This window comes from Fusarium mangiferae, assembly GCF_900044065.1.
Source record: "Fusarium mangiferae strain MRC7560 genome assembly, contig: FMAN_scaffold017, whole genome shotgun sequence".
NCBI lineage: Eukaryota > Fungi > Ascomycota > Sordariomycetes > Hypocreales > Nectriaceae > Fusarium > Fusarium mangiferae.
In genome coordinates, this window is record NW_024573937.1 from 644,820 (window position 1) to 672,448 (window position 27,629).

Here is a 27,629-nt window from a genome sequence, read left to right on the forward strand (position 1 = left end):
ATTGAGTTTGTCTGGTCGCAGACGCAGGACTACGCTGAGATGCACGTGGAAAAAGCAAAAGTGAGGTTCGCTAGAGCAAGAACGGTGTTGACTTTGCAGTGTCATATCGTCAGCCTCAGTTTTATCAAGTTCTAGACTTTTTGGTAGCGTCAGTGCAAAAGTCAATGCGTAGAATGACATTTTGGTGACAGCCGCCCGAAGCTTAAGCGGCCACGGACTGAGGTTTGTGGAACTGAACGGGTCAAATAGTTACGGATGCGTGGGGTCTAACAGACAAGACATGTCGCCGGCAGTGGAGATGGGTACGAAAGCAGTCTCTGGGAATCTGCAACGGAATGATCCGTGACATGTCTTCAGTGGATTCGGCGCTGGAGAAAACCTGCTTTGGCGCTGAGACGAGACACGGCGGATCAATCCTAGAGTCGGCGCTTGAGACGCAGGGGCCCATCCACTAATGTCACCAAAATCATCATGCCCACGTTGCGATTGGTTGGAATGGTTCCTAGTATCTGGGTCCAAATGACTCGATCATCGCTATTAATTATTTTACTGTACTCTAAGTTACAAGGTATATCCATAACATCGCTTTTCCAAGACTCCATTCGCATTCAAGGTCGGTTCAGCCCAGTTTGATCAGTGTTTGGAAACGTGAACCGTCGTCTCATTCTTGACAAGAATGCCACCAAAGTTTGCGCCGAATTCTCCAGTGCCTGGACTTTGACCCGTGACTGTAGATGTGTACTTGTTGCCCGCTGGTCTGAACCGGTCGATGGCGTGGCTCTCAAAGTCTGACACTGAGCCCCGACCGCCGCCGTCGTCGGATTCGGCGAGTTGGTGTGTTGAGGAAGATTCGTCGTTGGGTGTGGATTTGTTGATGGTGTCGAGACGGATGGACTGCTTGGTTTGACTGCGGCCGTAGCTGTTGGGGTAGCTTCCTGAGCTGGCGCCGGTTCGGGTTCGGGGATGCGTGCAGGTGAAGATGTACGTGCACGCGGGTCGAATCGTGGGCAGTGAAGCTGTACATGTCAGATATCGTTGAGTGAGTAGTTCGAATTGAGGCGTACCGGAAACGTTGATCAGATTGACCTCGACCGTTGCCCAGATGACAATGTCGCAAATATTCCAAGTCAAATCGGCGGACTTGTCATTAAAAACGCGAGCAGCGACGATAAGTCGGATAGCGGCGGCGCAAATGCTGGTTCTGTCAGTAACTCCATCGATTGGCTCAATGTAAATGTCACTTACAAGAAGCCAAAGGTAAACATGACCATGATACCAGCTTTCTGAATCATAGGTAGCTGCAATTTGCCAATCTGCCACATTGGCAGGATCAAGATAGCAATGTCAATGGCAGCGTGGACCAGCGTCGTGCCAAAGAAGAACTTCTTATCCTCGATGGCGCAGTAGCCGCCTGCCTTGGAATCCCAGAACGCATCGACGGGAACACAGTGGAAGATACCCATAAAGATCTACTACCAATTAGCCTAGAAGCCTTGATTGATCGTGATGTACATACTCGGAAGATGATCCAGACGATGGCGCATCCGAAGAGGATTTGAATCGGGAGTCGGATATTGCTGACCCGGAACATGCGCCAGTAGAGACTGAGAATCGAGACTTTGGCGAAGAAGAGACCGAAGGCGTAGAAGAGCTCGGCGATGAAGAGCAGAAGTTTCGATTGATACAATGCATCTTCCAATGTGATTTTCCTCATTTCCACGACATCCGTAATATGTAGTCCAAGACCATGATTGACCCCTTGGCAGTGTTAGTATCGATATCGGTCGTTGGTCGTTATGCGGGAACCTACAGTAGGGAATAATAATGATCCAACCAACAGAAATCGCCTTAAAAACCGTCAGCACTAACAACCTCACTCACAGCAGCTCAAAAAACTCACATATCCACAAAGAGCAAAGTAATCATCCCAAGACAAAGGAATTCTCTTGAGCCGACGACTCAATAACCGAAGGATAGTAATAATAGTCGCAGCAGCAAAAGTGACAAACAGCACGACCCAAAGGTCCGTCTGCTTAGACTCCATCTTCGCCATGTCCCCCCGTCCACGGAGGCAAACAGCAAAAAAGAGCAAATACCTCCGCGAATCAAGGTTTGTAAAGCTTATTGCTCACTCAGTTCGTCAAGAACCAGAGGGGGGCAGCCCAACCATACAGAGCTGGGAAGAAAAGAGAGAGATGACGAGAAGAGCGAAAGGACCAACGCGAACCCGAGAGGATGGATACAATGCGAGAGATATGTATAATTACGCCAGGGGGGGAGGGAGAGGGTTCCCCGAAAGGAAACATTTTAATTTATCTATTCGAAACGAACCGGTATGTGGACCTGGGAACTAAAGGGGAACGCAGGTAGCTTCGAAGCTTGCGATGATCGTGTCAAGGTCCCCTCGTAAAAAATACAACTTGGGTGAACTTCAAAGCGCGCTTGTAGGCCTCAACGGTTGTGATCGTCGCTGGATGAGGTCTAAGGAGTCGGGCTAGCAGACTAGTCGGTTCCACAATGTGACATTCGACGGGTCCGTCGGCTTTTTTAGGACAAGACTTGGTTATCCCGTTCTCGGTTTGGTTCTTCTCTGCTAAGTTGGTAGCGGCAAGGTTGGCTCTGGGCTCTGCGGGTAATCTCTGGGCACACTCGAAGGATGCGCTTGGAAAAGATGAGGTGCATGCATTGTCACATCGAGATTCCACAAGTGTCAGGACCCCAAACCTTGTCATTGTTTGACAGTTAATATCGGTAGTGGACCATCTCGCAGAACTCAATCTGCGAGTAATCTTCACGTGGCATGTCAGCATCTTCTGACTCTCTTAACCTTTCTTTTTGCAGATACCTTACCTAGTGTAATTTATAGTGAGGCAGACGCTTCTCTGCGCTGGCGCCATAACCCGCGCTAAACATCGATAGCATCAACACGGGTTCGTTCCCGCATCAGCTCGTAAGGCTAAGCAAAATTAACAAGACCCAGAATCTACCGCGGACGCCGCGCGGGGGGGGACGGTAGTTACGCGGGTGTCGTGCCGCAACCACAAAAGAAGGGCTTCCCCTACTAGCCCAGCGGATACTGGACTTCCGGGGGGGCGAGGTAGGCTAGGCTAGCTTCAGGCCCAACTGTAAGGTAGCAATGCGAGGTTTTGCTTCGGTGAAGATCTCAGAACCCAAGATTGAGGATCCCAAGGGCCTGGGCCGGATAAAGAAAAAAGAGAGATCAAGCGTAAAAAGCAAGGACTGAACCCCTGTGAAAGTGTGTGTATCTTGCAATGCGTCGGCTTGGCTGTTGGTTCAGGGTCTTTGCTCACCGCGCCAGCGCGTCTAAACAAGGTATCCAATCCTCTTACCCAATCGCCCCGAATCCTCCAATCAGTTATCATTTATACATAATGGAGATAAAACATCCCGAATAATCGGGTATGCCACAACGGCACAACGTTGGCTCCTTGGCACAACGGCATTTTCTACCTTTCTTCCTCTCATGTCTCATCGAAGCGTGACCTCCAACGTCGCAGCGGATCTGGGGTCGTCTAGTTTCGGAACGGTTTAGACCAGTGGACCAGCCAGTGGGCTATGGCCTAAAAGCGATGCTACACTTACCGCAATTCTCTTGTGCAGTACGGCAAACACCGTCTGTGGAGTTTGCCTGAATCCTTCTGCCAGAAGAGGAAGATAAGCGTCAGGGGCGCGCAGAACGGGATGCGGTCTGTGCTTGACGTTGCATGATGAGGCTTCATGCAGACAAGATCATCACATCCAGGCAAAACCACAGTTTCGCCTCTCAAACTCTGCTAGCATATCACCCTTCCTCACAGATATTAGCAGCTTTTAATGCCTAAAGACCCCTAGAGTTCAGAAGCCGTTGAGACTATGGGCGGTTTGTGGGCGGGAAGGGGGTTATCGCTCCAGATGAGTAGGGCTATCGCGAGTCAGAGGCAGTCTAGTACTCGAAATGGCGGTATGCCCCGAGACTAAGGATTTACACCGCGGACAACGCGTTTCGAATGCCCACAAGCGCAACCAATCGTCTCACCATCAATAGTCATCCATTCCCCTCATCGGCTCCGCTCCTTCATTCGCCTCAAGGGTCCTGACAGCTTTACAAAATTGCATTTAATAAATCCAGCCCAGGAACGGCCCGTAGTACAACTTGGCACTTAAACCTTCTATTACACTTTTTTACTACTGCACAACATATCAACGCCTCACCCAAATTATAGCAATGGCTCCTTCAACTACTACCCCCGATCTCGTCCCCGAGCCCGTCTCCAAGCTTCCCGAGCGACCCAAGGAGGATGGCTCCGCCCTCAACGAGCACGAGCGGGATGAGCTTGCGTTTGTCGACAAGTACAGCGCCCCCGATGTCTATATCAACGCAAAGACCGATACGCTCTGGTTTCCCTGGATCGGACCCATTGAGCTGAAGCCCATGCGCATGGAGAACAGGACGGGTACTTTCGTCGTCGGCCTTCGATCAAAGGTCGCTGCCAGCCTGGGCAAGCACCGACATCGTGGTACCGTTACAGCCATCACCATGTCAGGAGAATGGGGCTACAAGGAGTATGTTCCCCCGTCCCCTAACCTTGTACGAGATTGAGATGCTAATCTATCGCGATCCAGATACGACTGGGTTGCCCGACCTGGAGATTGGGTGTGCGAGAACCCCGGCGTTATCCACACCTTGTCTGTCCAGGACGACACTGATATTGTGTTTACCATCACTGGTAGCATTGAGTTCCTCAACGATGATGATACCTTGAAGTTCACTCTTGATCTCTTCAGCTTCTCCAAGTTGTATTACGACCACTGCAAGGAGAAGGGCATCAAGCCCAACGATGCTCTCTGGCACTAAATGGAAATGAATAACGGTTGGGATGGGTTGGTTACGGCATATAGCTTTGCATGATTTTCGCATGACAGTCTCCATGAATAACAAAGGAGATATGAACAATGAATACTATTGATGATAATTGTATCCTGGTGCATTATTCGGGAATGCCGTGATGTATTGGCTTGGCAATAGCGGTGAGGCCGTTCTATATGCCGAGGTATATGACCAGGCCACGTGATGTCTCATGATCCTGTCTCCTATGCATTATGTCCTAGACTCAAACAGTCTCTAAAACACGGGAGATCATTTCATCAAAGGTCTCATCCTGAACCAGACCAAGCACTTTCATCCAATGAGCTGCTTTGTCAGGGAAGTATGTAACAGGCGCATCGCTGTAGACTGTCGCAGTAGCTAGCTCATAGTACCCTCTGCCCCAATTGCCTTCTTCGATATGCTTTGTTGCGCGAGCGTACAAGTCCTTGTTATCCAAGTTCTCGAGTTGGAACTTGATGCCTGAGATTCTCTCGACAGCCTCGATGACTTGGTTCTGAGAAGTATTGTAGGATGCGACGTGAACATACTCGTTCTTGGCCTTGTCTGAATGAAGGAGTGCGGCAGCTGTAACTTCGCCGACTTGTGATGCGGTTGTAGTGGTGAACTTTGGTTCGCCTGAGTCGACAAGCTCACCAGTTTTGGCCTTGACGTCTAAGCAAAGTAGCCCTTTACCTTCGACCAGCATCTAAGACTTCGTCAGAACATTTCTTAGCTCTGTCACTTCATAGTCCACGGACTCACCCAGTCAATCCAAGGGCCCGTGAAAATCGCTGTCCAAGACAGCCCGTCTGCTTCTTTAGACTTGACATAATCCATAACGTCCTGTTTCCCCTTAAGGAAAGGCGCCATCTTCTCCAGACCATCGACAGATGTATCGCTTCCAAACTCGCTTGGCATGAATCGCTTGACCTTTGCAGCTGCAACGGCATCAATGACGACCTTTTGCTCTGAGATATTGGCGGTCGAAAGGGTAGAGATGACAGCATCTTGCCCAGTAAAGACTTCAACAAGAGATGAGAAAGTGTAGTCGGACTTGACAATTGCAGCACCCAAGAATGTTGAGTCTGTAACGTTGGACGAAGTGCGGCTAAGGATGGAAACGTTGAAGCGTGCTTTGACAAGTGCTCTGATGAGATATGGCCCGAGATTTCCGCGACCCTTGTCTTTGTTAGCCAGTAATTCAATGTCCCAAGAGGATGTAAGAAGAGAGACTCACTCCGAGGACCATGACGTTCTTGATCTCAGTAGACATTGTGAAAGTAGGGATAAAATAAAAGATGTAGGGTAAGTAGATGTTTGAGTTGCAAATGCAGGTCAATTGTGCTTGGTGACGTTGCTACATGACTGGAAATGCCTGGAATACTTATAGACTCCCAGCTCACTATAATGTATAATCAGATGCAAATGATTTCTCAGCATCGAGACATTTCATCATTGTCATGGCCTCGATCCAAGCTCATCTTGTCGTGAAGACGGTGGAGTCTAAGCCTCTTTTAGCCAGCAGGTGGAAGCTAAACTATTTTGGACTATCAGGTGGAGACTAGTCCTTTTTGGGGGCACGCGTATCTGCTGCTGATGATTAGTCAAGCATCATTCGAGTATTCCCTCATCAAAGAAACACTCTCTTCCCATCCGAAGTCATCGGTTATAACACATAAAGGCCAATACAGAATGGGCTTCTTACAGAGATCGTGCCAAGCTTGTGTCAAAGCCCGACGGCGCTGCAATCTCGCGAGTCCCTGCTGCGAGAGATGCTCCACCAAACGTATTTCCTGTCGTTACGCCAATGAGCCAGCCCCTGCGCCTATGGTTATTCACGAAAAGACACTTAAAAGTGTTGCCAAATCTCAAAAGCTCAAGGGAAAACAGAGTTCCCAGAGCTTGTCGCGTTTGTTGGCCCATGGCGCCCTGGACACAAGACTACAGATCTACATTCGACAAGTCCTCTCAAATGATTACTATGATGGTTCTCGACCTCCTCTGGCGGAATCAGACCTGGCAAGGTTACATGGTCTTGGAGTCATGAGCAAGCCAATGCATAATGGTATCCAAATCTTTAATCCATTGCATCTCGAGATTGTGCGGGTGTTTGATCAGGAGACGCTTCACCACTTGTCGGACATTCTTCGAACCTTTCCAGGCCAGTTTGCGGAGCATGGCAAGACCTCCTTCATCCACTCTGCACTATATGATCCCTCACTACCACTTCCACTCAAACAAGTTCGCGATGTCTGCTACAGTTATCACATAGCGGGCGGTTATCTCGCTGACAGTCGCCTCAATGCCCTCCGCCTTACAATCAGACGCCTCCTTCGCTTATCAAAACGCACCAGCACATTCGCAGACACGCTTGCATACGCACAAGCAATAAGCCTCGCGCAAATAATTCGTCTTCTGGAGTGCCACGACACAAACGAAGATGAAATAGAACGCGACAATGAAGAGATGTGGGCGCTTACCCACCAATTATGGCAGCGTGCTCCAACTCAACTACCCAGCTCACTAAGTCCCTGGAAAGCGTGGCTATTCTCCGAGAATGTCAGACGGACTATTATGGTTTGCAACATCCTTTTGGCAGTGTATAGTTCGCTGAGAAGGGGATATACGATGCATTCACTTTGTGTTGAGGCTCTACCGTTTGATGTGCGGACAAAGCTTTGGGATGCAGACAGTGAGAGTGCTTGGGAGGCTGCCGCTTGGAAAGTTCCGGGGCCTTATTTGGTCACGTTGAGTCAATTCACAGACCTTCAGCAGCCGAGAGTTGGTGGCTCACGGTTTGAAGATCTTCTTCTGCTCTCATTCAGGACATGAAGGACAGAGACGACTTCACTGGCTGACCATATTCACGTAATGAGAAGAATTTGGTACTTTGACTATCAAGACATGAATAATCCTCATCAAATAAACCATCAGTCTCGTCACCATCCTTCATCAAGACGCTTAGCAAGTGCACTTGGCCAAGCAGAGAAGAGGGATGTTAGGGTCTGTCTCGCATTTACCCTGGAAAGCGCAACTTCCACCAGCGCAGGCTGACTTGCAAGGCTCAAGAGTCTTTGGGTCGGAGTAAAACAGGCCGCCGTTTTCACAGGTCCTATACAAAGTCAGCAGCGGATTCCCAACAAGGTCTGCTCGAGAATGACATACGACTGGGGAGCCGCGATGGCAACGGTGGCGATGGCTAGGATGCTGAAGATGGAGAACTGCATTATGATGGTTGTGATGTGAGTGATTAATGGGAAGGATAGAGGTTCTTCGGGTCGTCGGTGTCTTTTATATGGCGATGTAGCTATGTGACTTTTCAATTACTAGGATTGGATCCTTTAGCTGACCACATTCCTATTTCTGTGCAACCGATGTTGCAAAGGGGTTTATACCACCTTAATCTCACCTCATACATTGATTGAAGGATTTACCTGCCAATTGTAGCCTAGAGTCGCCTGAGAAGACTGTTACTCTGCATAAACACTGGGGACATATGCAGCTCTCTGACCACGACTCCTACCTATAGGTAAAGAGATATATGAGGCTATGAGATCAGTATACGGGTAGTGCTCGGCCATAATGTTCCGAAAGAATCCACAAGGATTCTTGCCGCAGAAGGATCTACTCCCGTACCTCTCGGGTTATGATCCGGGGCCCGTCCCGCTTTCTATACGAGATGCGCTCGAGCATACGACGCTGAGTGAGATCCATTGGCCGAAGTCCGTGATTATATGAGAAGGATTACAGCCCTTGAGTCAATGTGATCAAAGCTTTCAACCCATTTGAGTCGGCAACAATGACCTGACTTGCTTGTGTAAATGTCGTTCGAGGCCAGAAGCGGAGTTATGCTGCATGACATCATATTTGGGGCCTCCTCACCACCATTTTGAGACAGCATTACAGCCAATACTGTTATCAGAGACTTTAACCAGGCTAAGCATCTGGGCTATGAGCGCTGAACCTCACTTATGAGTCAATTGACTCACACTGATTGCGATAAAGGCGATATCATGCCGGTGACACTCCCGGTCTCTAGCCCCAGACCGGCCCGAGTCTTCGGAACCGGCCTCTCGGAGCCGATAACGAACCCTTAAACAGCGCCTTCAACTTCAGAACTTCCCCTCATCGATAACGCCCTTCACCCATCCCATCACCACAATGTCTTTAGCAACATATCATATTGAGAAGCCAGTCCGCGGCGACTTCGAAGAATGGTCTAAATTATTCCGAGCCTACATCGACTTTTATAAATCCAAGATCGACGAGGATCAATACGCGCGAACTTTCGACCGCATCATCGAAGAGGAGAATGGACTGCAGGCGCTGGTCGTGCGACAAGTTAGAGGGGAGGAGAAGAAATTAGTTGGAATAGCGCATTTCTTTCCGGAGCAGACGCCTTGGAGCGAGAAGCAAATTCTTTTACTGAACGGTAAGTAAAGACTATCGCTTGAAGAGTGGGGTTGACGTGATAGACTTGTTTGTCGACCCGGAAGTTCGTGGTGAGGGTCTTGGGAGGAAGTTGACGCAGGCTGTGGCGGATTTCGCGAGGGAGAAGGGGTTTATGAGGGTGCAGTGGGTTACCAAGCATGATAACACTGCGGCACGGAAGCTTTATGATACTCTCGCTGAGAGCCAGTTTGTTCAGTATAGAATGGCTTTGTGATAAAGTTACCTCATCTAATACAGCACCAAGTAATCCTACCTTCATGAAACAAGCGTGAATTTACTAAACTTCTGCCATTACCCTGGGTAAAATCTCTCGCATGACCTTCCCTTTCCTCTTGTACTTCTCCCCAACTTCTGCATCCAGCCAAAATCCTGCTTCGGTGATAGATCCACGCATGATGCAGTGAGGAATATGTTCCAAATCATCTGGTTTAATGGAAGATTGTCTGACAACATTACCCCTCTTGTCACGAAACACGAGAAGCACTTCTTCCTCCTCAAAAGACTCTAGATCAAACACCAGTAACCAGCAACCGGAAACTGCAACACGGGCAATAGCATCCTCATAGTCGTCCTCTTCAGACTCTCGTGACGTTACAACGGCTGATACTTCCTCTTTGACCTCTGCTATATCTCCATCATTGAAGGTACGGCAGACTTCTGATGAAGCGAGTTCCGGAAACCTATTATATATGTTCTCCCAGCCCTGATCACCAGTATCGAAGAGTGAGGCATCGTCGAGGATGCGCCACCAGTGATCTTCGGTATCTCCGAACAGCTCGCCGAGAGGATTGTCTTGTTCAAAAGCAGCTGCTGCGTCGTAAATCCATCGACGAAACTTGACATCGTCATTGAATCCACCATAGAATGTGCGTAGGACGACCAATTTCTCATATAAGTTGTTACCAGGGAGGTATTTCTCTGCTATACGACGAAGCTTCTGTGATCGCCACGGAACGATAACTATCTGAATCAATTCGTGCTTGTCGTTTGAGATGCCATCAAGAGTCGAAGATGCAAAAGCCGAGATATCATCCTCACGCAGAAAGGCTTGTATAAGCTGGTCTCGTTGTTGATCCATAGGTAGGGATGAAGTTGAATCCCATTTCCTCTGGCCGAGGTGTCAAGCAAAGTGGATAATGCTTAGAAGAGAGTACTTACAAGAAGATACTGCTCGATAGGCAAAGCCCCAAACGTGGGACAGATGCTTCCTTGGTATTGACTCATAACTCTGGTCTGTTGTGGTTTTCCAATGATGTGGCTGAGATTTCTGCTGGGTAGCGCTTGGTGAGAATTTAGCTTGTTAAGTTACGTGATCACATCACTTACTAGTGGGGCAAAAGGGTATGCTATGGGGAAGTTAAACAGACTGTTGCTTATAATACGGGACGACGCGGGAGCATCGTGGTCTCTCAAGGAATCAACTGGACCGAGTTCTACATCAATTCCACCTGGCCGGTATTCTGTCTGGTGTCTACCTAATGGAGGGACTGTCTGTCTTTAACAGTCTAGAGAAATCACACCCAGGAAAAACTTGCATTGTAGCGGTTAGGAACATAGCGACACGTGTATTGATAAGTGTATCAGAGTAGTAGGGCTGGAGGCGTCTCATTTACAAGTAGCCCCTGATGATAGGTCAATTACATCCATCTTCACAAAGTCGGAGTAATTCCAGTAATCGCCTTGCGTACCCTCGCCATCAACCGGCTCATTTCCAAAGAACTTCCAAGTCCAGTAAGCGCTTCCTCGAGTATATGCAGCCCAAGCCTTGAGGCCAGTGTTGAGACTCCGCGCCCGACTGGCAAACGTGTTGTTGGTTGCAGCCTGGATGGACCACTCGCCAACAAAAACAGGGAACTTTGGTGAAGCAGTACTAACGGTGTTTTTGGCATCACTGCAGATAAATTCGGCGAGATTTTGAGACGTAGTCGGGCGGCCAGCGAAGTAATAGTTGTGGACATCAAAGACGAGATTAGTGCTAGCAGCGAAGTACTTGGCCCAGTAGTCGACGGGTCGAAAGCCACCCTGAAGCATGATGGGTATCTTGGGGTTGACCCTTTCAACGCGCGAAATGACGCCTTGGAAGTACTGAAGAACCCAAGTAGCCCCTTGATCACTTAATGCTTCTGGCGTGCCAAACTTTGTAATATCTCGATTGTCAACCGGCTCGTTGATAGGGGCCAGGGTAAACCCTTGGGGAACATCGGATCCCTGGATGAATTGGATGGCAGCGTCGACCGCATTGTAAGAATATTCAAGAGCGGTCTGGTTCTGGAACCAGCCATAGTTCCCTTCCTTTTCACCCAGCCCCATGCCGTTCAGACCTCCAGGGAGCGAGTGAATGTCGAGGATGACGTGGATGTCATGCTTCTTAATAGCGTAGTCAGATATTGCTCTGAGAAAGCGAGCTTGATTTCCACTGTAAAGCTGGGATCCTGGAACAGTGACCCAAGCATTATATCCAGTCGGCACCCGGATGACGTTGATGCCGGCTGCAGCCATAGTGTCGATATCTTTTTTCGTGATGTAAGAGGCGTATCGCTGCTCTAAAACAGGACCGCATTGCGATTTGAGCTTTGCACAAAAATCCCACTCATCAGGTGTACCAGGCGCGTACTGGTTCCACCACTTGGGATCGATTACGGCTTCCTGATGCAGCCAGCCGCCAAGGTTAACTCCATTAGCTTTAAAAGTCTTCCAGTTGAGGTAGTTGGAAGGCGGAGCGGCGGTAGCAAAGCTACAGGAGAAGGCTGTAACAGAAGCAAATGCCAGGAAAATCTTCATCGTTGGTAGGCGTGGTCCGTGGATCAAGCTTCTGGAGATTGAGTCAAGGTGAAGAAAGGGCTGTAAAGGAACCAGAGTTATTATTTTGGGAGTAGTTAAGGGAATCAGACATTACTGGACCTTTTATAGAATTATAGTAGACTGTTACGGCCTGCTTTCTCGGTCTATTTAGCACCGAAGATGCCAAGTTCATTTTGTCTTATATCACTTTACCCTTGATCGAACCAGTCTATGTATTGGTTGAAACTCTTTCTCCGGTTAAAAGAGTCCTGTAAAATTCAATGCTCTATCGGCATAGTGACATAATACTATCCCGAAGATGCAGAAATGTAGTTAGATGTCCCGGAAATGGTGCGGTAAAGTGGAGTCCCTTGGACCGAAGCGGGATGTCCACATGCCGACGCAGCTGTAGACTGCAGTGATAATAGTCATGAGTTGAGTGCTTGATTCATGGTAACAAAAAGGACCTGTAGTCTGCATTTCTCATTTGAGATGAGAGTGATAAACCTGGGGTAATGCGGGGAATCTAGGGATTCACATCTCCAATTGGAATTTATGAAAGCCGGAGTTCTTCCCTAAACCCGGCTTTGGCTAGTTCTTATTGGGTGCCTCTCTCGCGGCTCTGAACCATTGGTTCTACGCCGCAAGGGTAAGAACTATTGTTTTCCCTTCTACTTCGGCTCCATGTCCGAAACCTGGGTATGGCACCAGGCTAGCACTGGAATGGTTGGGTATAGAGTGGACCGTTCCCGCCCATCAAATGATGCTCTCGATGGTTGGCAGCCGTTTGTTGTAGACAGTTGGCCTGATGCCCAGAAAGAGACATCGCGCGTTGGGCTGAACTGCCCAGAGATCTTTCACGTGCATGTCGGCTGGCTCCATCGCAAGGCCCAGCCTGAAACCAAGGCGCCCTACTGGGCGGGGAACAGCGAGGTAAAGCTGCTTTTTTGCGAGTGTATGTCCAATTCACCAGAAAGGCTATCGAAGTAAAATATCATTAAGGTGTGACCATCATGCGCTAAAGATATCCATGACCCGTAAAAGCTCTTCCCATCGTCCATCTTGTTCAATGGCAATAGTTCCCCGTGGCTGCATAACCTTGTACTCTATAGTAAGTTCGGTGCCGTATGTGTATCCTTCTTCATCATGAACAAAGGCCCTAAGATCACCTATCCACGCATCCATGAGTTCCCTCTCGGCGGGGGTCGGTCCATGAGTAATAGAGTAACTGTTCCATGTTAGCAAGACTGGAGTATAGTGATCTGCGAAGAGGCTCATGACTTACTTCCATACAGGCCTGTCCATAGCATGGCTCACACCAAACGAGGCGGGAGCAACGTCATTCGTTATGAACGACAAGCGATATGCAATAAGATATCTCCAAACATTTTTGATGTCAACGCCATTGCGCACCAGATTGTCGACCAGGTATCTTGACGGAGCTCTAACTTGGCCATCAGCAATGATACGCCCAAAGATCTGCTGCCATGCTTTTTTGTCTTTTGTTTGCGGAAGGGTGTAATGCTTGAGGAGACGATCTGTCACGTGAGGCGGGTAGTAATTGGATATTTGCATCTTAAGAGAAGAGATGTTGGGATCAGGAGGGTTTGTGACGGCGTAGAGGGTATCTTCATCAAGAACTTCTCCTATGTAGAGCTTGAGCCCGCGTTTTTTGAACTCGCGCGCAAATGACCCATCGCGATAGTAGTCAAAGATACCCGAGTGAATGAACAGGTCGTCTGTGACGGGACGAAAGGTATGGTTCTTAAGATCCATGATAGCAGAAGATAGATCATCAGCACTGATACTTCTCAGACCATGTAGCCTCTCTGCGCCACTGATATCCGTTGGTATACCAAAATACTCGCAGAGTTCATCAAACTGCTCCTCGCAGTCTTGAACAGTCTTGGGCTGTGTGGGAATGGCATTGGAGTACATGATCATTCTTGTAAAACGACCATGCGAGTCTTTACCTCGGAAGTCATAGAGTGCCTGTGCAAGAACAGAGTAAGCTCCAGCACTTCGTCCCGCCAGGATGATGTTTGCGGGATCACCGCCAAAGGCAGAAATATTCTCGTATACCCAGTCCATGGCGAGACGCTGATCCCAAAGACCATAGTTCCCTACAGCTTCCCCGTTAGACTCTTCAAGGAGAGAATGACCAGCAAGGAAGCCAAAGACGTTGAGTCTATAGCCGACAGCTACAAACACAGCTTGCAATCCGCCCGTTGATATAAGCTCGGTAGGATCCATACTTTCTTCCTGACTTGGATCTCCAACCTGGAACCAACCGCCGTGGAACCAGACCATAACAGGCCATTTCTTATTCGGCTCGTTCGGATCAGGCACAGGAGTCCAGATATTGAGTCTTAGACAGTCCTCGCTATATGCATGTTTAGGGATATGCTCGCTGACGTTCTTGGAGTAATTCGCCTGGGGACAAACAGGTCCAAAGTGCGTCGCATCAAAAGGCGAACCATCTGAAGATTCGTATTGATGTGTTTTTGGAAAAGGTTGAGGTTTTCGCCATCGTAAATTTCCGACGGGAGGTTGAGCGTAGGGAACGCTTGCGAAGCGACGGGACTTGGAATCGAACTGAAGACCTTTGAGAGATCCAGAGTCTGGGAGGTTGACGTGACAGTCTGAAGTGGTGTAAGAGATGGAATTGCCCATTTTGACGATAAGAATTAATTTGGAGATAGAGAAGAGGGAACTACAGAGCACGAGATAAGAAGGGAATGAGAGAGACTCAATAAATTGTTCGTTGTTGCACTCATATCTCGTCGTATCACAGTTTCGAAAGTGATGTGATTGTGATTGGCCAGTTTAATCGACGACATATCAGCTGCGAGAGGCGGGGCCGATCCGGGCGTCGCGTTCTTCCAGATTAACGACCGAAAAGAAAGGGTCAAAGCAACCGATCGATTAACTAATGCCATCCATTTCCTTTCCACTCATTCGATAAGGACCTTCTCATCCGGTCTCCCCCCCAGTCAAGCCAAGTTAGGTCACATGGAGAATGCATCCAGTTCCTCCTCCTCCCGCCAACCTCAGCCCCCGAAGCGCAAACGCGTAGAACGCGGCCGCTCTAAAAACGGTGAGTCTGGCCCCCCCGGAAAAACCGGAACCGGTCCCTATTGACCCAGTCTAGGCTGCTTGACGTGTCTGACCAAAAAGGTCAAATGCGACGAGACGAGGCCGCAGTGCAATCGCTGCGTGAGGCTCAAGCTCGAGTGTAGATGGGCGACGCAGATGCAGCCGCTGGCGGAGAGGAGGAGAGGCTTGGGGCCGATTAAACAGAGGGAGAAGTGGACGCCGCAGACTATCGTGCCCAAGATTGATGATGCGCAGAGTGAAGGCTCGCAGAGTGTCACGCCGCCTGCTTTGACGCCGTCTGGAGAGTTGCAGTTGTCTGAGGGTTTGCCGGTTGATATCCCGTTTGATGTTCTATCCGTGGAGAATGAAGCGGTATCTGCATCACCAACGACCTTTCCAGACATACCGCCAGAAGACATGATGAACCCCATCGCCCTCCCTCAATATCCCCACGACTCATCACAGCTCATTCTATACCCAACTCCCTCCTTCGATCTTCTCTCCCTCTTCCCCTCATTCTCCTTCACAAACCCAACCGAGCCTGCCCCTTCAATCGGGAGCGATGACGTCCAAGCTATGACATTTCACTCAACCGTCCTCGCACCCATGAAGTCAACCCGCAAAGCCGCTCTATCAGCACACTCCATCTTCCTCAACTTTGCAGTCCAAAACCCCATGGCGTTACATTTCCTTCTAGCCTTTTCACACAGCGAACTAGCCATCCATCATGGTTTCAGCCATAGACCGCCTTTGGAGTCGTATTTGCATTTCCAGAACGGGTCGCAGCTTTTAAGCCAGGCGCTCGTGACATTATCGCCAACGAACCACGTCGCCATGATGCTGTCGTTTCTGTACCTTTATATGTTCTGGATGAGAAGAGATCCTCTGGAGGTGGAGAGATTGCGAGAGTTGAGTAACTCGATTCTTGCGTATGTTACGACATTTTCGCTAGATGAGGTTTGTGCCAATTCTAGCGGGAGTACGGGGACGTCGGAACCTGTTACGCTATCGCGCATCTTGACGTATATCTATGATCGCGATGTATTCTGTGGTTTCTTCGGCTGCGGTTCTGCTTTTGCGGGTTATGTTAGCCAGAAGCATCAGACGAGGCAGCGAATATGGCTCTTGTCACGCATGCCGATATTGCCAGAACAGACGGAGACGTGGTTCAGGTCTGAGACACTGCCGGAGACGAGTCAAAGAAGGATTCTGGATGTCTATTTCAGTTTAATTACGATACAATACGAGATAAACGTGTATAGCCAGAGTAATGAACTGGCTGTATTTGGGAAGGATCTGGAGATTAGGACCAAACTGGACAAGATACGAGAGGTAAGTTGATAGTGATCTATGAGACCACCGTATGCTGACATCGTACAGGAGCAGAACTTTCTCTTCACCTTGTCAACAGACTGTGCCCAACAATCTACTAAACCACCACTGATGGCCCTCGTAGCTGTGACTATCTTCCACGCCCTCGAGATCTACCTGCATCGGAGCCGCGACACGTTCTTCGGCGAGACACCAGTCCCAGCTGATATCGAACGTGCACTTCAAGAACTAGTCTCAGCAGCATACCACACCATCCCCGTCGGACCAGTACAGCTCCTAGAGCGCTTCCAATGGGCTCTGTTAATCGGAGGAATCGAAACACATGACCCTGTATACCGAGATTGGATCTCGGCGAGTATTTCAGACCCCGTTATCAAGGGCGTCTACAATCTCGTGGTATCGGCTAAGACACTGTCGGCTAAGGGAATATCGATGGAGGCGGTTCGCGAGTTAGTTAGCAAGCAGACCACAGCATCATGAATTGATACTCTCAACCCTCCATCTTCACTATCTCCTCGATAAATAGCGTGGCTTATCTCGTCGATTAAACTGACCACTCACAGCCCACGCCACAAATCTGGGGTAGTAGACAAGGGACCCCAGATTTTGGAGCCGAATTTGATAAGGAGAACAAGGCTAGCGCTGGTGTGATAAGGAGCAGAGAATATAACTGGGCCCTTGCGCCCCGACACTGACTCAAAACCACCAACGCTTTGAGTTTCAACCTTCTTTTTTTCTCACTCCTGCAACATCGCAATTTTAATCATGGAGGGCAAAGAAATGAAAGAGTCGGCGCCTTCGTGTGAGATGGATGTTGATGCGAACGGGACGGTTGATACGTTGTCCGTGGAGGAGGAGAAGAAACTTGTGAGGAAGATTGATATGAGGTATGTGCTACCAGACGTGACAGGTGTTCAGAGCTAATTTTGTAGGCTTATGCCGTTGCTTATTGTCAGCTATGGATTGCAGTATTTGGATAGTACGTTTGCTGTGTCAATTGATATGCGCGTATTGACTTTATACAGAGACGAGTTTGGCGTATAGCGCTATTCTTGGCCTAAGAGAGGATCTGGTATGTACTCACAGCGCTGAAGAAAAACACCCACTAACGAGCAAAGCAACTCGTTGGCCAACAATTCAGCTGGGCATCTAGTATTTTCTACATAGGCTACCTCGTCGCCTCATACCCCATTTCCCTCGGCTTCGTCAAATTCCCTCTCGGCAAATATCTGAGCGTTCTTATGTTTATCTGGGGCGTGATTCTCACTCTTCACGCCGTCGCGCATAATTACGCTAGTCTCATGGTTCTACGCTTCTTTCTCGGTGTGTTTGAGAGTGCGATCAGTCCCGGGTTCTCACTCATCACGGGAATGTGGTATACGCCTCATGAGCATGTATCGCGCCATTCGTTCTGGTTTGCGGGGAATGCGTCGGCGAGCATGGTTGGCGCTATGATTGCGTATGGCATTCTGAGCTACCATGGGCCTATTGAGCAGTGGAAGGTGAGTTACTCTTGCGATGACTAGATACTCTGCTGACTTGATTAGATGCTCTTTCTCATCTTTGGCCTCATCACCATTGCTTGGTCTGTCTTGACATTCTTCTTCCTGCCTGATTCTCCTGCCACCGCTGGGTTTCTGTCAACTTCTGAGAGAGAGTTTGCTGCTCTTCGACCAAAGAAATTCCAGAGAACTACTCAGACTAAGAAGTGGGATCGCGGGCAGTTTATCGAGACTATGAAGGACGTCAAGTCCTGGTGGTTCTTTTTCTTCTCTTTCATCATCTGCATTCCCAATGGTGGAACCACTAGCGTAAGTTTTCTTCTGTTATCTTTTCGAGGCTGTAAACTGATATCATGATAGTTCAGCACAATTGTCATCAAGAGCTTCGGCTACGATGAGAAGCAGACCATTCTCATGGGTCTTCCTGCATCAGCCTTTCAACTCACAACCGTCATTCTCGTCGCTGTTTTCACGACATATGTCCGCAAGTCTCGACACATTGCTCTTGTTCTGACGTACCTGATGGCCATCGCTGGTATTCTGATGATCAAGCTCCTCCCTACGGCTGAGAAACTCTCCCGACTGGCAGGCTTCTGGCTCATCATGGCCGTAGCACCGGCGTTCCCTCTCATGCTGTCACTGTCTGCTAGTAACATCGCTGGCTTCACAAAGAAGTCCACTGTCATGGCCATGATATTCCTGGGATACTGTGCTGGAAACCTGAGTGGGCCTCAGTTCTTTATCAGCACCGAGGCACCCGGCTACCATGTGAGTAACACTACTATTCACTGTGAGACATCTCTAACCATTACAGACTGCTTACACTACAATTATGGTCTGCTATGCCATCACCATCGCTCTTGTGGTGGGCATTTATTTCTACCTTGCCTGGGAGAACCGCCGTCGCGATAATGAGCAGGGCGTTAAGAGAGATCCCGAGGAGTCTCGACAGGTCGACCTCGCTGAGGATGGGACACTTCTTCAGGTGGATGAGACTGATGTGCAGAACAAGAACTTCAGATACATTCTGTAAACAGGGGTGAATGCAGTTTCAGTATTGTGGCGGGTTTGCACAATTTAGTTAGGGTGAATTAGTTAGTCATTACAAACAGGGCATATCATTTGAACTACTTTTACCCTCAAGTAGAACCCTAGCATCTTGAATCGTCCTAGAGAAGGACTAAACACGTCCCTAAGAACGGTCTCACAGATGAAGAAGGGATGGCGTGCACAATTAAGTGTTGTTAAATAAAGTCTATCCAGATCTACACAGTACAATAAAGAAACCCGCAATGCTATGCTATACAACAAAGACACTAGTCACCAAGCCAACCTAGCCAAACACCTCCAAGATCAACCGCTCTTTACTAACACCATCCCTCCATGTCTTCCAGTCACTCGCCCTGGTTGTGTTCAACCTTCTATCCTCGCTATGAAGAATAGGGCCCAAAACATCAAACACATCGTCAGAAACCTTCTTACCACTGCAAATCATTACGATAGCACCCTGTCCCCAAAGTCGCGCCAAGGCATCAGCGTGCTTAGCCACCAAGTGCTGAACGTACTTGTACGGCGAGTCCCAATCGCGGCTGAAGGCACGGTGGATTGATACAACACCTGCGCGGGAGTACTCATCTAGCGTATCGCGGCAGATGTCATCCATTTTTGCGCCGCGACATCCAAAGAAGAGTGTACAGGGGGAATTGGACAAGTGGCCTGAGTTCTGAGCCTGTAGGTATCGCTTCTGCATGAATCCCAAGAAAGGAGCGAGGCCGGCGCCCACAGCGATCATGACGACAGGAACGTTGAGCTCAGCAGTCATGGCAGTCCGCAGCTCAACTCCACAAGGTCGAGGCTCCACAAGAACAGAGTCGCCGGGACGAAGCTGAGCCATGTAGTTGGTAGCCAATCCACCTGGGCGTGCAAGCGCTGATCCACTGGCTTCAGTGGCTTCAACGACGGAGAAGAGAAGTGAGCCGTGGCCGGGCTTCCACTCTGGTGTTGAGGCGAAGGAGTACGTGCGGGGACGCATCTGGGGAAGCATGGAGAGGAAGGTTGACAGTGGCATGTTGATGGAGGGGTACTTGTGGAGGATGTCGAGGATGGACATCCGTTGTTGGTCGATCTCGGCAACGTACCTATCACCAGTGAGACTCTGGATTTCAGCCTTGGTCTCATCATTGCCTGCAAAGTCCACAAGTCTCTTGAGGCTGGTGCGGCTGACTGTCTGGGACAGTTCAACAAGTGTGCTGAAGAGGTTCGAAGCAAGGACGGGAGTGCCAGTCGGAAGGAAAGTCGGTCGTTGTGACGACACAGTCAAGACAGTATCATCATCTACACCAAAGCAAGTCATGACCCGATCAACAAGCTGAGGCGGATTCTTAGGCAGAACCAAGACATGATCGCCAGGAGTGTACGCCATATCCTTCGGTAACTTGAGGAGTAGACTGCACTTTCGAGGAACACCAGGGCTAGTGAGAAGAGTATTCTCCACGACCTCGGCCCTCTTGAAGTTCCCTCCGATATCGTTCCGCTGGGACTGGTTGATAGTGACGCTGAGTTCGAGAGAGTCAGGCTCGTGGTCAAGAGTGATACCGTGGCGGCTGGCGAGTTCGGGGAAGAGCTTGCTGTGTGCCCAGTCGTCGAAGTCGGGGTATAAACGGCCAGTGCTAGCGTCGGTGAGACCAATTTCAACGAGACGATCGGCGCCAGCGTCTGCTAAGCACTTATCGAGAACCTTTGGAATGCGATACAAGGTCGAAACCCAGTCCTTGTGGCCTAAGAAGCGTCAGATGGAGGTGAGATATGGAGAGACGAAAGACTTACCGCATCCAAAGACAGCAAACTGAGTGCCCTCTAGCTCCCCGGGCTGCAGCGCCTCAGCCCACTTGGTAAACTCAGTCGCATTATCAGAAGGCTTTCCATCGTAGGAAGCAGCCAAGATGATATTCGGTCCATCCTTGGACAGGTTCTTCGTAGCGTCATCAAGCGGCAGAGGCTTGGAAGGCATGAATCCGAATGTCGCACAATCCGCCGATAGCCGCTCCGCCAAAGCCTCACAAGTTCCAGTGTTGGACCCGTAGAAGATGGAAATTGGCTTCAGGTCCTTCTGTGAGATGTTGAGGTTCTTGCGACTGGAGAGACTGGGCTGCTTGGAACTAGCGAGACTGGGGTTCTTGAAGAGGTTGGTCAAGTCACGTCCCTCTCGGAGCTTGACCTTCATGTTGAAACCGTCAGGTTTGATGGTGAGCGACTGCTTGATCTTGAGCTTATAGTTAGGGTCGGCCTTGACCATATCAAAGTTCTGGAGAAGCATGATTGTAACCTTGGAAAGAATATTAGCTGGTAATGCATAAATGAGAAGTGGTACTCACGATTTGAGCTTCCTGCCAGGCAAACTCTCTACCGATACAGCCTCTCATACCATTTCCAAAAGGCTTCCAAGCGTTCTTGGGGAGTTTGTTAAAGTGCTCGTCCGCCATCCTCTCAGGCCTGAACTCCTCGGCATCAGGGCCCCAAACTTCAGGATCGCGGTGGATCATGTGGAGGAAGAGGAACAGGGGATCGCCTGCGGAGACGTTGTATTGGCCGCCGATTACTTCGTCTTTGAAAGGCGTGACGTAGAACCCTGGTGCTGTGGGCATCAGACGAAGAGTCTCGCGGAAGATCATGTTGATGTAGGGCATCTTGGGGAGGTGGTCGGCTGTGATGTTCTCATCGCCCAATACCTCGTCGACCTCCTCGCGAGCCTTCTGTAGCTTCTCGGGGTTCTCGAGGAGGTAGTAGAATGCAAACGACAAGAGCCCAGAGGTAGTCTCATGGCCCGCAATGAGGAAAGTGATGAGGTTGTCGACGATATTGCCATCACTCATGCCCATCCCAGTCTTGGGATCTTTGCCACTCATCATAGCATTCAGGAGATCTTTACCCTCAACAGGATTCTTCCGTCGCTGGTCGAGAATGTCCTGACACGTGCTCTTCATCACAGCAGCGCGCTTCTTGAAATGGGATTGGGCTCGTATTCTTAGTGATTGCACGACGTCGGGAAAGAAGGATTGCTTTTCGGCATCGATGAGAGCTGCGACCATGCTCTCGACAAAAGGGTGCATCTTGTCGTTGCTGTAGAAGCTATTGAAGCGGAAGCCCATTGTGCATAGCGCGATGGTGTCGAGTGTCAGTCGTGTGAAGTCGTTTCCGACGTCGATGGTAGCTGAGGAACCTGCTCGCGCCCTGTAAAGGTCAGCACCATGACTTCTAGCTGTTGGGAGCAACCTTACCATTTTAGACAAAGCTGTTCTGAGATTTCTCGCATGTCTGGAAACATCTCTCTGATCGTTAGAGGCCCGAACAGTGGCATGAGGATTCGATGTGCGATGGCCCATTCCTGGTTATTATGTTGCGCTGAGAAGAGGCCATCGCCAGCCAGAGGCCGTAGCTTCTCAACACCACCAACAACAAGCTTGTGAAACCGTGACTCGTCAGATAATTCGTCCAAGAGCTCGCGGCTGCAGATCATGACCTCTGTGTTTCCTCCGACATTTAGCGAGAAGAGATTTGCTGCGATTGCACTGTCAGCGGCGGTCGGGAATAACAAGCAGTGGCCGGTGACGTACGATAATCTTTAGCCATGTTAATTACCGATTGCAGAGAGTTTGTGAGGTCGATGTCGAGGAGGCTACCGATGATCGGAAGGCCTGCGATAATTAGCATGTGATGGACGGCATTGGTGTTCAAGGTGATGTACCCTTTGGCCCAGGGATTTGTCCCTTGCGCTTCTCGTCGTGCTTTTTCGAATCTTGCTTTACTGCCATTTTGGGTTCCGAGGTGCAGATTTAGTTGTTTTTTGAGTTTGTAGACAGTTGTGATATATCTTAAAAGAGCAAATCGCTTGCTGTTTAAAGTAGATGCTTGCTATGAATTGTTTTGGTGTTGATGTCGATGGAATTACTACTCAAACACAGCTTTCTTCAAGACATGTTATAGGCAAAAGATCATGAGGCTGAGCAAGCCATTTACGCATCCCTTCTCCCAGAGAACGCATTGATCTCATTACCCTTACTTTGGTGATAATACCCGGCTGTAACTCCGCACTGACGATCATCAACTCCCGCTGACTACTCCGCCCGCGCCAACACTCCAAACGCCCGCGGGGCCCGGATACCGGCATGCAGCCTTATAAAGGTCCCCCATAAAATATGCTCCGCGGGCACCCTTGTCGGCACCCCGCGGGCGCCCGATACGTTGTCCAACTCTAAAAATAAGCGGTCGAACTTTGAGTTCAACGAATCAGACACCATCAATTATGTCAGGCTTATCCGAAAAACAGTCTCCGTGGTTTGAGTTTGGCTTCCGCCCGTCAGGAACTTGGCAGCAGAGTCTGGGCCCTGCATCTCAGCCTTGTGTTCTACTCATCTACTGTGACAGCCCCGGAGAACAAGGGCTCCGCTGAGGGGAAATTATCATACGAGAAGGGTTCTTCACGGCGTCCTTGATGCCCGGAGCGAAAAATATCGTTAAAAGTCTCATCATCAAACTAAACTGAAAATGCCAAAACTCTATCTATCCTGGAACGCTTGGCGTCCATAAGTATCCCAGCACAGCCCCAGCTTCAGTCTGTTCCCCGACCGCAAGTTTCAGACGTTTCTGATGAGGAGCCCATTTCGTATGACTGCGTGGGCTCTGGGGACGGTTGACGACGACGGCGGCGGAATCGCACGAGCCGCCACATTCTGTTGTTGGCGTTAGCGATGACTCCGCCGGCGCCGGGTCGTGCTCGACGGACGAGGAACCATTGCGCCGTCATCAAGACCATGGCGCTGTTCCAGACAAACGCTGCTATCATACCGATAGACACTGCCCATGCGAGGGAGATCTGGATGTAGCACAGGCCCATGACGGAAAGGTCGTCGAAGCCATCGGTTAAGACGAAGCCAGAGAGCATGAGGATGACTTGGCAGACAAACATGTCAAAATACTTGAGGTTTTGACGCCACCGCATCCCCATGACTGTTCGAGCCAATCTTGAGCCAAAGAAGAAGTCGAAAAAGTACAGTAGCGACGCGAAGCCTGCAAACACTACTGTAACTAGCCCAATGACCTGGTTGACGCGTTAGCTAGGTATTCGTCAGGCTCGTTTGGAATCAATGATCATACCCCGTGTTCAGTTCTGAAATGATCTGATGAGCCCATTGCGATGATTCCCGCCACCAGCCCAGCGATGACTAGAGGCGTAAAGACAAATGCTCGGAGTACAGACTCCCATTTCCGAACAGTATGCTTGGCGACGGGTTTATTGATCAGATCACATAGCACAGTACTTGATTCCATAAGGAGAATAATGGGATACACCAGGAAGAATGCAATGATCAGGCATAGCGCTGTAATCGTCAGTATGGCTCAAATCACTCAGAGAGTAGAACATACCATGAACATAAGTCAGCGTGATGAATGTATCTTGATCAACAGTATTGACATCGAAATGCTTCGTCGCAAGGTCCACAGTGAATAAATTCCCCGTCGCGTTGAACGTATACGGTCCCCCAGAGACAAAACTGCTATTCCACGATTTCGACTCTGAGAGATTCGCACGAAGCAGCGCTAGGAGACCGCCGACGCCAGATTGATGCCAGCATGTTTCTCGCGAGTGAAGCTTCGACACCTCATGTTGTAGAAACTGTACCACGTAAGCTGTCCTCTCCGTGCTATTCATGGCCATTCGCGTCAAAGCTAATACTGGATCGGGTGATCTGCCCGTTGAAACAAAAAAGTAACAAACACACGATTATTCCCAAGCGAGGAGATCGTATGATTAAAAAGACGATAAAGTAGATTTAGAAAGTTTAAGGTAAGTTGATTCAGATATTTTCACAATCGGGACAGGCCCCATCAACCTTTTGAATCACCCCGGTATCCAAAACGCTAGTGGCTTCTCCGGAAGAACATCTCTATCATTTCACCAATTAATCCCGGATGCTCGGGGCTGTTTAAGCTTTGTGCTACCCTGTTTCAGAGAGGGAAAATAGCAGCGTTTGTCAGGGCGACGTCGAGCAAAAAAGCTAACTGCCGAGTCAGCGGGGGCCACTAAGATAAGTAAAGTAGAAATGGGCACAGGGCGCAGTGTGCAAATTGCGTAATGATAGCCTATTATGCCGGGGCTCCGCTAGCAGAAGCGACAGGGATAAACGCGTTTGACAAGCGAGAGCGAGCTCCGATCAAACGCGAGACGGTGACGAATTTCGAGTCCGCGGGCCGAGGACGTTGGGAATAGTATCATATTGAGGCTTGGAGCATTGACTAAATTGACGGCTTTTTCGGTATAAAAGAGTTTTGACGAGCTTACTTCTAAGGTGCAGATCCAACAATTAGTTTACAAACCAGCAAAGAAAATGTCATCGAGTCCAAAGCCAAAGTCTTTCATTCGGCGTCTCGGCCAGATGTGAGTATCCCGACATACCATGCTAGTACCCGCGCTGATAACCCTAGCGAGCTGTGCGAATCAGCGCTGCACAACCTGGACTACTACTGCAGTACAGCCCTCACATGCCGCTACACACTCCCACCGTCCCTCCACGGTTTTGATAACCAGGACAGAGTCTTCCGCCGCTTCGACCAAGCCATTGCCCAAACGGTGCTTCAGTTTCCACTTCTACAAGTTGGTCTTGTCGGCGAGAGTACGAAAAAGCCCGCCTGGGTGTCGCTCCCGTCGCTTGATCTCGCAGACCATGTATCTTGGGATGTCCGACCGGATATGAAGGAGTATGAAAGGGCATTTGAAGCGAATCTAGGGTATCAGCTCGACTCCAAATTTGAGAGTATTGAGACGAGACCGGGATGGAGAATATGTCTCATGCGGACCAAGACAGACAACTTTGTGGATGTGATGTATGTCTGGAACCATGCTAACCACGATGGTATGGGCGCCAAGATCTTTCAGAAAACACTACTCCAGAGCCTCAACTACCCAATTTCTTCATCGCTGCCCCGAAGCGGATCTCGAGCCATGACGACTTCTATATGCAAGGATAGCTTTCCCCAACCACAAGAGAAACTAGCAAAGCATAACTTGAGCTTGGGGTATGCTTGCTCCGAGATTTGGCACGGTCTTTGTCCATCTTGCTTCCACTCAACAGAGTCGAAGGCTCGGTGGGCACCTATCCAGGTTGACCCTTACATCACGCGCTTCAAGGCCATCGACATTGACGCCATCACCTTGAAGAAGCTTCTAAGCCAATGTCGAGAGAACGATACTACACTTACAGGCCTTATCCACGGAATCGTTCTAGCCTGTCTATCCGTCGACATCAATGAGGGCAACACCGATGCCTTTCAAGTCGCAACGGCAATAGATCATCGAAAGTTCTTACGCAAGGAGCTTCGACCGTCAAAGTACGCATCCATTGACCTTGATAATAGCATTCAGAACTGCACCGCATCCCTCTCCCACCTATTCGACCACGAAATCGTCAGCGACATGAGAGCCCAAGCACGAATCAACAACTGGCCTGCCCAACCCATCGGCGATCTAGAGCCCACGATCTGGAAAGCAGCACAGCAAATCCGCAGAGATATAGAAAAACGGCTCGACGCTGGTGTGAACGATAACGTAGTCGGCTTGATGAAGGTTGTATCTGATTGGCATGATTACCTCGAGTCACTAAGGAAGAGACCTCGTGACTTATCGTGGGAGGTTACCAATCTTGGTGTTATAGATGGCAAGACTGAGGATAATGTCTTTGCAGTGGGGAGGGCGAGGTTTTCGCTGAGTGGGAATGTGGTTGGGCCGGCGATCCAGATCAGTATGGTTTCGGTGAGGGATGGGGATTTGTCCATTGAGTTATCTTGGCAGGATTTGCCAGAGATTCATGAGGTTGCTCAGAGGTTGGTGCAAGATATGCGAGCTTGGTTGTTGTATCTAGGTGCTTGAGAGTTATACCCAGCGAATTATGTATGGCGTGTTAGGATTTTTATTTCCTCTTAGACATAGATAGATAATATTCCTAGTCTCACAACAAAGATGCTATAGATATGACATGCCAGTTTAGAATATTATAATTATTAGGCCTTTACCAAACTGATACCGGCTTCTTAGAACGCATTTGTAAGAAAATAATTCTCGTTTCGTCCTTGTACGAAACTCAAGATAACGTTATCTTATATCCTCCCTCTGATATTGTTTTGTTTAATACCTTCGAAATCGAGCTCCACAATTTAACTGAGGTTCAGGAATCGACAAAAACAGTACTTGCCTGTAGGAGAATTGTTTCTTCAAACAAGCTTTACAATACTGAAAACGATGCAACCTAATTACCTGCTACCAAGGTTTCTATCAATCGAGCCTCCTTGAGCTGTACGTTGGACCAAAAAATACATGCAAGAGTCAGGGATCAAAACATACCCTGGACCATCTTCCGTGACTGACCTACGAAGTTTAGCGCATGAGTAACGCCCTGTCCTCACCGGGTTTAGCGCGATAGGGGCTCTATGACACGTAAACGATCGTCAACCAAGGGTGCCTCGTGTTTTCATCGCTGTCAACTTCCTTAACTGTTATTTATGGGAATCTTATACCGAGAGTGTCTCTCTAGCTTGTAACAAATATA

General features: G+C 49.2%; 13 protein-coding genes across 13 annotated transcripts; 6 read left to right on the forward strand and 7 right to left on the reverse strand.

The window, feature by feature from the left end:
* Positions 1-633: 633 nt before the first annotated feature.
* On the reverse strand, positions 634-2,044 carry FMAN_03764 (uncharacterized protein; the record flags this gene model as incomplete). The annotated part of the gene is made up of 6 exons (XM_041824340.1): positions 634-1,016; positions 1,065-1,195; positions 1,246-1,469; positions 1,517-1,758; positions 1,811-1,847; positions 1,901-2,044. The coding sequence occupies 6 exons, from the start codon at positions 2,042-2,044 to the stop codon at positions 634-636; spliced, it is 1,161 nt and encodes a 386-aa protein (XP_041689831.1).
* Positions 2,045-4,225: 2,181 nt separating this feature from the next.
* On the forward strand, positions 4,226-4,855 carry FMAN_03763 (uncharacterized protein; the record flags this gene model as incomplete). The annotated part of the gene is made up of 2 exons (XM_041824341.1): positions 4,226-4,563; positions 4,624-4,855. 2 exons carry the CDS (start codon positions 4,226-4,228, stop codon positions 4,853-4,855), a joined length of 570 nt encoding a protein of 189 aa, XP_041689832.1.
* A 256-nt stretch (positions 4,856-5,111) lies between these two features.
* FMAN_03762 (related to 2`-hydroxyisoflavone reductase) lies at positions 5,112-6,140 on the reverse strand (the record flags this gene model as incomplete). Its single annotated transcript, XM_041824342.1, has 3 exons — positions 5,112-5,573; positions 5,630-6,046; positions 6,105-6,140. 3 exons carry the CDS (start codon positions 6,138-6,140, stop codon positions 5,112-5,114), a joined length of 915 nt encoding a protein of 304 aa, XP_041689833.1.
* Positions 6,141-6,694: 554 nt separating this feature from the next.
* Positions 6,695-7,699, forward strand: FMAN_16227 (uncharacterized protein; the record flags this gene model as incomplete). Its single annotated transcript, XM_041824343.1, has 1 exon — positions 6,695-7,699. The coding sequence occupies one exon, from the start codon at positions 6,695-6,697 to the stop codon at positions 7,697-7,699; it is 1,005 nt and encodes a 334-aa protein (XP_041689834.1).
* A 129-nt stretch (positions 7,700-7,828) lies between these two features.
* Positions 7,829-8,094, reverse strand: FMAN_03761 (uncharacterized protein; the record flags this gene model as incomplete). Its single annotated transcript, XM_041824345.1, has 2 exons — positions 7,829-7,979; positions 8,033-8,094. The coding sequence occupies 2 exons, from the start codon at positions 8,092-8,094 to the stop codon at positions 7,829-7,831; spliced, it is 213 nt and encodes a 70-aa protein (XP_041689835.1).
* Positions 8,095-9,028: 934 nt separating this feature from the next.
* Positions 9,029-9,533, forward strand: FMAN_03760 (uncharacterized protein; the record flags this gene model as incomplete). The annotated part of the gene is made up of 2 exons (XM_041824346.1): positions 9,029-9,299; positions 9,343-9,533. The coding sequence occupies 2 exons, from the start codon at positions 9,029-9,031 to the stop codon at positions 9,531-9,533; spliced, it is 462 nt and encodes a 153-aa protein (XP_041689836.1).
* A 1,391-nt stretch (positions 9,534-10,924) lies between these two features.
* FMAN_03759 (uncharacterized protein) lies at positions 10,925-12,100 on the reverse strand (the record flags this gene model as incomplete). The annotated part of the gene is made up of 1 exon (XM_041824347.1): positions 10,925-12,100. One exon carries the CDS (start codon positions 12,098-12,100, stop codon positions 10,925-10,927), a length of 1,176 nt encoding a protein of 391 aa, XP_041689837.1.
* Positions 12,101-13,111: 1,011 nt separating this feature from the next.
* On the reverse strand, positions 13,112-14,773 carry FMAN_03758 (uncharacterized protein; the record flags this gene model as incomplete). The annotated part of the gene is made up of 2 exons (XM_041824348.1): positions 13,112-13,328; positions 13,386-14,773. 2 exons carry the CDS (start codon positions 14,771-14,773, stop codon positions 13,112-13,114), a joined length of 1,605 nt encoding a protein of 534 aa, XP_041689838.1.
* Positions 14,774-15,112: 339 nt separating this feature from the next.
* Positions 15,113-17,008, forward strand: FMAN_03757 (uncharacterized protein; the record flags this gene model as incomplete). The annotated part of the gene is made up of 3 exons (XM_041824349.1): positions 15,113-15,197; positions 15,252-16,528; positions 16,577-17,008. The coding sequence occupies 3 exons, from the start codon at positions 15,113-15,115 to the stop codon at positions 17,006-17,008; spliced, it is 1,794 nt and encodes a 597-aa protein (XP_041689839.1).
* Positions 17,009-17,293: 285 nt separating this feature from the next.
* Positions 17,294-19,063, forward strand: FMAN_03756 (uncharacterized protein; the record flags this gene model as incomplete). Its single annotated transcript, XM_041824350.1, has 7 exons — positions 17,294-17,415; positions 17,461-17,507; positions 17,554-17,600; positions 17,647-18,030; positions 18,076-18,339; positions 18,391-18,798; positions 18,845-19,063. 7 exons carry the CDS (start codon positions 17,294-17,296, stop codon positions 19,061-19,063), a joined length of 1,491 nt encoding a protein of 496 aa, XP_041689840.1.
* A 300-nt stretch (positions 19,064-19,363) lies between these two features.
* FMAN_03755 (putative bifunctional P-450:NADPH-P450 reductase) lies at positions 19,364-22,841 on the reverse strand (the record flags this gene model as incomplete). The annotated part of the gene is made up of 6 exons (XM_041824351.1): positions 19,364-20,808; positions 20,857-21,355; positions 21,405-22,260; positions 22,308-22,587; positions 22,644-22,724; positions 22,775-22,841. The coding sequence occupies 6 exons, from the start codon at positions 22,839-22,841 to the stop codon at positions 19,364-19,366; spliced, it is 3,228 nt and encodes a 1,075-aa protein (XP_041689841.1).
* Positions 22,842-23,638: 797 nt separating this feature from the next.
* Positions 23,639-24,739, reverse strand: FMAN_03754 (uncharacterized protein; the record flags this gene model as incomplete). Its single annotated transcript, XM_041824352.1, has 3 exons — positions 23,639-24,127; positions 24,184-24,407; positions 24,454-24,739. 3 exons carry the CDS (start codon positions 24,737-24,739, stop codon positions 23,639-23,641), a joined length of 999 nt encoding a protein of 332 aa, XP_041689842.1.
* Positions 24,740-25,415: 676 nt separating this feature from the next.
* Positions 25,416-26,953, forward strand: FMAN_03753 (uncharacterized protein; the record flags this gene model as incomplete). The annotated part of the gene is made up of 2 exons (XM_041824353.1): positions 25,416-25,465; positions 25,513-26,953. 2 exons carry the CDS (start codon positions 25,416-25,418, stop codon positions 26,951-26,953), a joined length of 1,491 nt encoding a protein of 496 aa, XP_041689843.1.
* Positions 26,954-27,629: the final 676 nt, after the last annotated feature.